Source organism: Myotis brandtii, unplaced genomic scaffold, assembly GCF_000412655.1.
Source record: "Myotis brandtii unplaced genomic scaffold, ASM41265v1 scaffold456, whole genome shotgun sequence".
In the NCBI taxonomy this organism is placed as follows: Eukaryota; Metazoa; Chordata; class Mammalia; order Chiroptera; family Vespertilionidae; genus Myotis; species Myotis brandtii.
Window position 1 is genome coordinate 3,901,205 of NW_005367431.1, and position 9,598 is coordinate 3,910,802.

At 42.7% G+C, this 9,598-nt stretch overlaps 1 protein-coding gene across 3 annotated transcripts in view; it reads left to right on the plus strand.

Annotated features, from left to right (window-relative positions):
- STMN1 (stathmin 1) overlaps positions 1-5,638 on the plus strand; it is a 6,271-nt gene extending 633 nt beyond the window's left edge. The window contains exons 1-5 of one of the 3 annotated variants that reach the window (XM_005875169.2): positions 323-343; positions 884-956; positions 1,452-1,624; positions 3,673-3,864; positions 5,124-5,638. In XM_005875169.2, coding sequence (XP_005875231.1) covers positions 944-956; positions 1,452-1,624; positions 3,673-3,864; positions 5,124-5,195 — 450 coding nt within the window. In that variant the 5' untranslated portion in view covers positions 323-343; positions 884-943 and the 3' untranslated portion in view covers positions 5,196-5,638. Of the gene's footprint in view, positions 1-322; positions 344-687; positions 712-883; positions 957-1,451; positions 1,625-3,672; positions 3,865-5,123 lie in introns of those variants that run through there. The other 2 variants (XM_005875168.2, XM_005875167.2) reach the window with 2 other exon arrangements.
- Positions 5,639-9,598: the final 3,960 nt, after the last annotated feature.

Here is a 9,598-nt window from a genome sequence, read left to right on the forward strand (position 1 = left end):
CCCGAGCCGCGGCTGGGTGGGGGGTGGCTTCAAGGTGATTTTGGCGGGAGTGGGGGGGCGTCCACGGGGAGAAGCCTGGGGTGGGCGGAGTTATCCGATAGGACCGTTAGTCCCGCCCACCCCTCCCCTTTCCACGCTCGCGGGCTCCTGGGTGTTGTGAGTTCGGATTCGAAAAGGCGCGGGGAGGAAGGGGGCGGGGCCAGGGGCCGGAGCATTGAGCGTGTTCTGATTGGCCGGGGGCCGCTTTCGGGCTAGGGCCACGCCTATCCTGGGGTCCGCTGCTGCGTTCAATGCTCTGATAATGTTAGATCATTTCTCTGCCTCTGATTTTAATTTCCAGCCGGTAGGGACCTGTAATCTTAGGTTTTTGATACTAGCGTAGGGCCTACAAGAATCATGACCTTAAAAAAATCAAGATAGGATGTAGAATTTTTCGTGACATAAGGCAGCAAATAGAATGTAAAACGTAGACATTCATAAAACTAATTTTGCCCGCTGTTGGACAAGGAGTTTAAGCCCCAAGAACAATAGGAGTTCAACATTACTGGCTAATATTAGCCTGGGCGTTTTGTTTTCCACCATGGCAGACATAGACAAAGCAGGGGTGGGTATTTCATTTGCACAATGAGTTGTAGGCACTATTAAGATGGCTCCGGTCTTACTGTTGAGTGAACTACAACCAACGTTCTATTCAGTTGAAATTTCCCAATGGTTGGTATTTTTTGAGATTTCCATAATTTCTAGTTAATGATGTCTTATTTAATTCCACGATAGTGATTTTTCTGACATTGATTTATGTGGATGTGATTTGAGGTCCCCAAGGGATTGATGACATATAGAAATGCAAAGAAATTGATTGCATGCTTTTGAAAATCATTTTCAGGGCTTTCCTTGCCAGTGGATTGTGTAGAATATATTGCCAGGCTCTTGTCTTCTGTTCACCATGGCTTCTTCTGGTAGGTAAACGATTTGGGAAAACGGAAATTGTGATGGGCTTATGGTTTAAGAATAGGAGGTGGCTTAAGTCTTAGCCATTAATTTGGTACCTGTGTTTTGGTTTTATAAAAAATGTATTTTATAAATCGGAGAATAATTAAAGAAGAAAAAATGGCTATCATTTGAACGTACTAAGAGCTTGTAATTAATTGTTTCATTATTAGACGATTTGGCTTGCTCTGAAGCAAAATGTGGAGTTTTGCACAAGTCTTTCTTTTGTTCATGAAAGTGATTGTCAAATACTGATATATCAGAATGGTATTTATTAATCAGAAAATGCTGAACTTTGTTTTTTGGGGACGTGGTATTTACATAATTTCTTGCTTGCAAACACAGCTTCATTAGCCCTAATTCTATTCATTACATTGATTTGGCTTTTAGAAAATTGTAGAACAGTTTATTAGAATAGGAAAACCCTATTTTTCTGAATACATTATAAATATGATCAAATCCAGATATCCAGGTGAAAGAATTGGAGAAGCGTGCTTCAGGCCAGGCTTTTGAGCTGATTCTCAGCCCTCGATCAAAAGAATCCGTCCCAGAATTCCCCCTTTCCCCTCCAAAGAAGAAGGATCTTTCCCTGGAGGAAATTCAGAAGAAATTAGAAGCTGCAGAAGAAAGACGCAAGGTAAACATCACAATTCACAGAAAATGGTATTTATTAAAGTAATGTGGCAAATCAGTTTTATTTCCACAACAGGAGGAAAACAGAATTGTAGCCAGACAGTGGTTATAATTACGTGAAAATTACGTAATGCCAGTGGCTGGAAGAAAATACCAACCATCATTTATTGAGCTTCTATTATACACCAACTTCTTTACTTATATTTTTCTCTTTTAATACAGTGACTCTCAAAGGGTAGGTGATAGATACCAAGCTTAGAAAATGGTCTTGAGAATGTTGTCATTTCCTAAGTCATATAGCCAGTCAGTATTGGAGCCAGAATTCAAGCCCAGGTCTGTGAAACCAGAGTTCATGCTTCTCATGCTTTTTCTTTGAAAAGGAATTGTTGGTGGATGACTCTTTTTCTGTCTTTTTAGATTTTGGGGGTTTCTTTTGATTTGTGTGTGTGCCTGTGTAGTATTTTTGTTTTTGTTTCCTTGAGAACTATACAATAAAAACTTCAGACCTGGCTGGTTTGGCTCGGTGGATAGAGCATCAGCCTGCGAACTGAAGGGTCCCAGGTTCGATTACCGGTCAGGGCACATGCCCAGGTTTTAGGTTCAATCCCCAGTGGGGGGCGTGTGGGAGGCAGCCGATCCATGATTCTCTCTTATCATTGATGTTTCTGTCTCTCTCTTCCCTCTCCCTTCCTTTCTGAAATCAATAAAAAAAAGAAAGAAAAAGAAAAAAAACATTTTAAATTGCTAGTAGTGTGATTTTGTTGAAAGAAAAAGAAAAAAACATTTTAAATTGCTAGTAGTGTGATTTTGTTGCTCAGCTGGCATTCTGGTATTGTGGCAGCTTTTCTCTTGTGTAAGCTATTCTATTTAAAGTAGACATCTTTAAAAATAACTAATCAGAAAAATCAATAAGCATTAATATGCTTGTTATAGAAAAATTGGGAAACCCAGCAGTTTATAAATACGAAATTGAGTATTTATTATCTTACTTCCTAGAAATAACCATTGACATGTTGGAATATTTCCTTCCATTCAACATTATTCTATTAATTGAGAATTTTACATAAATTCTCATTTAGTCCCCCTTACCAATAACCCTGATTGGGGTTAATGGGTTTAATTTTGAAATTAGGGAAACTAAATCAGAAAAGGGTAAAGCAATAACCTGCCCCCATCAACACAGCAAGTTCAACTTAAGTCCAATACATGTAACCACACACGTCCACATATAGGCCCCTTTTTAAGCTTCTGTAGCACAGTTGAATGCACGTACACTGGCCCACTGTCAACACTGCAAAGCCTTTCCCCAGGAAGATGGCAGTGTGTGCAGTGATGCATCGCCCCCTACCTGCTCTCCTCTGTCGTTTGTGTTCATGGAAGAAATGCAGCCTAAAGCTGGACAGAGAAGCATTGAGAAATCCACCGTGGCCCTGTAGCCATTAGCCTGTGCTTCACATAGGGACTGACTAAATATAGGGAAACTCCTGTCTGATTGGGATTTTGCAAAAGAGAATTAACAGAACCAGTGGCAGATGCTCTGTCGTTTTCCTGCAAGTCAGTGCTTCCAAACACATCGGAGTCTGTTTGGTAACAAGCTATTCGGAGTCTGTTGAAGGAGGCACACCATGGTAGTCAAGCTCCGGGGTCTGGAAGTTAGTGCAGCTTCCACAGAGGAAAGCTTTTCTTTGAGACAGAAACCCTTTTGGCTTAAATAGTAATCTGGAGGCTTAAAATTTCTGTCATTCATGTATTTTATCAGTATGGTTACACTTTTTATAATGAGCTAATTTTCTCTGGATAGCCTTTGAAGTTAACAAAATTCTTTATAATAAAGTTCCATTTTTAAGTGCATCTCACTCAAGTCATCTTGATACCATTAAGCAGTAAATCTTATAAGGATTTCCTTAAGGAGTAATTGGATAAGGTTCTCTGAGCAAACAGTTTGCCAAAGTAAACACAAACACTAGAAAATGATTTCCATAATATTTAGATACAGATAATCCAGGGCCCGGCTTCAGTGTTATCTGAAGAGATCTCATGTTCTGCCTTTAGTCCCATGAAGCTGAGGTCTTGAAGCAGCTTGCTGAGAAACGAGAGCACGAGAAGGAAGTGCTTCAGAAAGCAATCGAAGAGAACAACAACTTCAGTAAAATGGCAGAGGAGAAGCTGACCCACAAAATGGAAGCCAACAAGGAGAACCGCGAGGCACAGATGGCTGCCAAACTGGAGCGTTTGCGAGAGAAGGTGGGTGTCTCCGCCCTGAAGGAGGCTGGAAGGTCATGTACCAGTGAACTGGCTTCCACCAATGGCCTTGATCAAAGGTGTTTGGCATCTTTGTCATCAATTTGGGGGCTTAACATGTTAAATGAGAGGTGTCCTTCCTGCGCTGGTGCCATTTTGGGGCTCAGCCCATCTGGTTTTCCAGATGACCTAATAAATTCATGCTTCTTTACCAAAAAAAAATAAAATAAAATAAAAACATAAATGAGAGGTATCTTGTTTTAAAATAAGATGGAATAGCCCTAGCCGTTTTGGCTCAGTGGGTAGAGCATCAGCCTGAGGACTGAAGGATCCAGGTTTCGATTCCAGTCAAGGGCAACATGCCTGATTGTGGTCTCAATCCCCAGGAGGGGGCATGCGGAAGGCAGCTAATCAATGATTCTCATCATTGATATTTCTCTCTCTCTCCCTCTCCCTTCCTCTCTGAAATAAAAATATATTTTTTAAATAAAAAAAAATAAGATGGAATATTCAACAATTTCCAGCATAATAGCACTTTCTTTGGAAGAACAGTAGGAGGCTCAATCATTAGATTCCTCGGGTGATCCAGGAAGTTTGAAGATTATGTCTTAGAACTCTTAATTATGTGATTCACATAATATAATTATATAGTAGTCCTCCCTCATCTGTGTGGGCTGTGTTCCAAGACCCCCAATGGATGCCTAAAACCACAGATAGTAGCAAACTCTGAATGTATACACTGCTTTTTCCTGTGCATACTTGCCTGTGATACAGTTTGCGGCTTCTCTTTGGCATATCCAAATTGCCAGCATTACTACTCTTGTATTTTCAGGTCATTAAGTAAAAGAAGGGTTACGTGAACATAGATACTGTGATATCGTGACAATTGATTTGATAACTGAGACAGCTACTAGATGACTTAACAGGCAGGTAGTACAATGTGAATACGCTGGGCAAAGGGATGATTTTATCCCGGCAGGACGAGCGAGACAGCATGAGAATTCATCATGCCATTCAGAACGACATAATTTAAAACTTTATGAAATGTTTATTTCTGGAGTTTTCCATTTAATATTTTCATACTGCAGTTGCCCACAGCTAACTGAAACCATGAAAAGCAAAACCGAGGAAATGGGTGACTACTATATTTATAATATTATTACTTATATAATAAATGTACTGACACTGTGTTGGGCCTCTTCAGGCTGCGTGACTTGGCAGGCTGCTTTATTTGACTGATGATAAATACTGTTTCTTTACAGGACAAGCACATTGAAGAAGTGCGGAAGAACAAAGAATCCAAAGATCCTGCTGATGAGACTGAAGCTGACTAATTTGTTTTGAGAACTGATTTTCTCCCCCTCCCCTTCCTAAATATCCAAAGACTGTACTGGCCAGTGTCATTTTCTTTTTGCCCTCCTGACAAATATTCTAGAAGCTGATGTAGGACCATAGGTAGATCCAAATTGTATGATGTTGTTTTAGGGGTTAAAGGGGAGAAACTGAAAGTGTTTTACTCTTTTTCTAAAGTGTTGAGGTCTTTCTAATGTAGCTATTTTTCTTGTTGTACCTTTTCTACTTCAGTACACTTGGTGTGCTGGGTCAATGGCTAGTACTGTTTTGGCTCTGTGAAAACATGTTTGTGAAAAGAGTATGTAGTGGCTTCTTTTAAATTGTTAGATGCTGAATATCTGTTCACTTTTAAATCCCAATTCTGTCCCGATCTTACCAGATGCTACTGTACTTGAATGGTTAATAAAACTGCACAGTGCTGTTAGTGGCAGTGACTTATTTCGACCCAGGTAATAAGTTGCCCAGTGATGGAGACCCTCCTAGCTTCTGTTTGTGCTGAGTGGGGCCTTTGGGCTGGCGGGAGTACCCATCCTGCAAGTTCTCTGCCCCGAGACGTTTGCACCAGAGTTGTTTGCATTGTCTTCTTCCACAATCGTCACTTTGTTGTCATGCTGTGGCCCAGATCAGCTGTTACATAGTCTTTCTGATGTTTATTTGCAAACAAGTGTTTTTTTGTTTCTGTGTCCCTGTTAAAAAGGCAGACTTCAAGCCACAAATGATGTTTCTAGAGCAGGGGTCCTCAAACTACGGCCCGTGGGCCACATGCAAATACAAATATGGTATTTGTTCCCGTTTTGCTTTTTTACTTCAAAATAAGATATGTGCAGTGTGTATAGGAATTTGTTCATAGTTTTTTTTTAAAACTATAGTCGGGCCCTCCAACGGTCTGAGGGACAGTGAACTGGCCCCCTGTTTAAAAAGTTTGAGGACCCCTGTTCTAGAGAATAGTTTAGAGGAAATCTTAAGATCCTAGTTAAAGGTATTTGACAGTTTGCTTGGTGTTACAGTTGGGGATGGGGTGCATATTAACCGTTTACTGCTATGGAACCTATGACTCAAGAATTGGAATATTCATAAAACTTTCTGTGCCCCTGTAGCAACTCCTGTGACGTGATTAAAGGGACCGCATTCCCGGGAGCAGCATTTGACTTGGCTGCTTAAGATGGGCAGTTACTTCATCTTGTATCCAGAGGCTGTGTGATACTGTTGTCAGAGCACTGCCTCTCAGTTCAGGGAAAGCCTTTGGCAGCTTTCCCAGGGTATTTGGGAAAGAGCCTTAATTCCATATGATTATTTGCTTCTCAGCCATCTGTGTACCAGCTCTTGGGAGCCAGCACCTATGGTGAGGAGGGCTAATACTGCAGTCAGGGCTGCATGCCTCCGAGAGTGCTCTGCCGCTCTGCCTTTATCTTGATGAGGGTTTTACCAAACTTAGAAGGATAACAGCTTCTCTCAGTCTTCCTCTATGTTAGGATTAAGTGAGTTGGTATATGAAAAGAGAGCACGCTTAGAACTACTTAGTACATACTTAGCACGACTCATAAAAAAGTACTATTTTTGTCCAGAGGCCAGTGAGTGAAGCTAAGTTTATACTTGGAATTAGAAATGATTATGCAGCTTTTGTGTACCTTTAACTGAGATATATTTACTTAGACCAAAATGATCAATTATAGGAATTCAAAATAAAAATGAATTTAAAGAGTTATGGCCATGTAGAGCCAAAAGGAACAAGATCAAGTGTAGTTTAGTAACACAGTGGGTTCAGACAATGTCTAAGTAGAGGTCAAAGTGAGGCTTGTGTGCAGGAACTCGGATCCTCAGTCTCTGGCACTTAGTAGGTGTTAGAGGTTTGCCTGGGTGAGATGGTGGAACCTTTAAAACAAATTCTGAGTAGCTGGGATATAAAGATGGCCCAAAGGTAGAAATTCGGAGTAATGATACAAGGTGTCCTATAGATGGCAGTAAGCTTTTGTTTATGTAGGGCTCAGAAGGGAAAAGCGCTCTGGGAAACGCAAGAAAAGGATCAAGCTGGATCCTTTTAGTTACAACCAGCCGCGGAGGCCCTGACAGTATCAGAAAGTGGTCCTCCGCTCCCACCTCATGACGATGATGTCAGACTAAAGGGTGTGCATCTTACCCACAAAGTCAGAAGCCCTGCTTTTCTGTTCACTCTGACCTTGGAGAGACACTTAGTCCTGGGCCTGGTTTTCTCCTGGATGAAACAGAAGGTTGAGCTAGGTTAGTTAACTACCTCCCACTCCAAAATTCTTTGCATATAATTTGGGGGGAAGGAGGAATGGTGGGTGCCCATGGGTTCTCCCCTGGCCTCAGCGTGTGCCTCTCTCCCAGCAGGGCCTCTCCTGGGAGCACACTCCACTCCCTTTGGTTTGAGTGGAAAATAAGGCTTGTCCCTTCTTCCTGAAGCTTTTGCACTTGAACATGGTGGTTGCGTGGCCTCGGTGGACAAGAGGTTTGAGGGATGTGAAGAAGCCCTTAAATCTACATTTAACAAACACCTAGAATGTGGACCACATTGGACTACATGCTAGCAATGGAGAGATGAAATGGGGTCCCAGCGTATCGTGTGCTTCTGCGGGAAGGGGGAGAGTTTACAACAGCTAAGAACACTGTTCTGGACCCTGTGCTCGTACTAACCAAGGGGCTTTGGTGGTTTGGTGGAGGGAGTAACCTATTCTGGAGTAGAGAGGTTTTGGCCCCCACCCACCAGACCTTTAGGAAGGCTTCCCCTCTACTCTGGGTGCTATTTTCCCAGTGCAGAGTCCTGATTTCCAGGGATGTTTTAGCACCCCTTTTGTGTCTGTCCTTCCAGGTACAATTTGGCTACCCAACTATGTAATGCAGTTGTCCGGGTCCCTGTTAAACATTCACTTAGGAGCAATACGAAGGTGAGGGCCTGGCTCCTCAGAGAAGAGCTCCCCCTTTGGGCAGGAGGTTACATTCGGTGCCCTGAAGATCCCTCCAAATCCAAGCCTGGTTCTGGGTCCTCTCTACCTGGTTAGATTGCAGACCCCCGAGGTCAGGGGCCATTCAGGATCCCCCCACTGAGGTGAACTCCAAGGCCCCAGAAACTGCTGCTACTTAAGTCTCCTGCCACCTCCTCGCTCTTCTCTCAGGTCAAACAGAAGGTCCACAGTGTCCCTGCGTCTGAGGCCTCTGCCAGCAGAAGCTGGTATTGTGTTCTGACTTGTTTTGTGCACACCCAGATTTTAAAAACTAGGATATGATGAGCTCCAAAAGGGAGAGGCTCTGGCCCATAGCAGGAAAGGCCCAGCCTTCCAGCGTGGTCAAGAGTGGTACCTTCCCTGTCCTTGGGCACCAAGTCCAATGAGGACAAGTGCCCAGGAGGACAAGTGGGCTGTGAAATGGGTCCAAGTGAAGAAGCTACAGGTGGGAGATCAGCCAAATCCCCGTGGCCACAGCAGAATGGTGGGTGTGAGGGGCACTCAGCCTCGGTGCAGGCGGCCTCGGGCCCAGGCGGCCTCGGGCCCAGGCTTCCATCCTGTGGCCTTCCGCTCCCCTTACTGGCAAGAAGCCCCAGTATCCCTGGGATTGGGGCGGGCTTGGTGGGGCTCCCAGCTAAGCTAGACACCCCTTTAATGCTCTCACAGCTCTCTACAGCATTATAATTCAGTATGTGTATACTCGATTGCATGCTTACCACCAAAAATCTAGTTTCCTTCTGTTACCACATATTTAACCCCTTTTCCCCAATTTTCCCTACCCTTACCTCATCCCCTCCTACTATTTAAAGGAAACTTCATACTGTTTTCCAGAGTGGCTGCATTAATTTACATCCCAATGGTGCATGAGGGCTCCCTTTCCTTCACATTCCCTCCAGCACTTGTTATTTCTTATCTCTTTTAATAATAACCATTCTAACAGGTGTGAGGTGGTATCTCATTGTGGTTTTGATTCGCATTTCCCTAATAATTAGTGATGTTGAGCATCTTTTCACATGCATGTTGGCCTTCTGTATGTCTTCCTTGGAAAAATGTCTATTAAATCCTCTGCCATTTTAAAATCAGATTGTTGTTGTTGAATTGTGTAAGTTCTTTATATATTGTGGATATTAATTCCTTATGGTAAGTATCATTTGTAAAAATCTCTCATTCAGTAGGTTGCCTTCTCGTTTTGATGGTTTCATAGCTTTTGATGTGCAGAAGCTTTTGAGTTTGATGTAATCCCATTTGTTTATTGTTGCTTTTGTTTCCCTTGCCTTTGGGGTCAAATTCACAAAAGCAACACTGAGACCAAGGTCCAGAAGCTTAGTGCCTATGTTTTCTTCCGTGCATTGTTTCAGGGCTTACGTTCACATCTTTAGTCCATATGGAGTTAATTTTTGCTTATGGTGTCAAATAGCAGT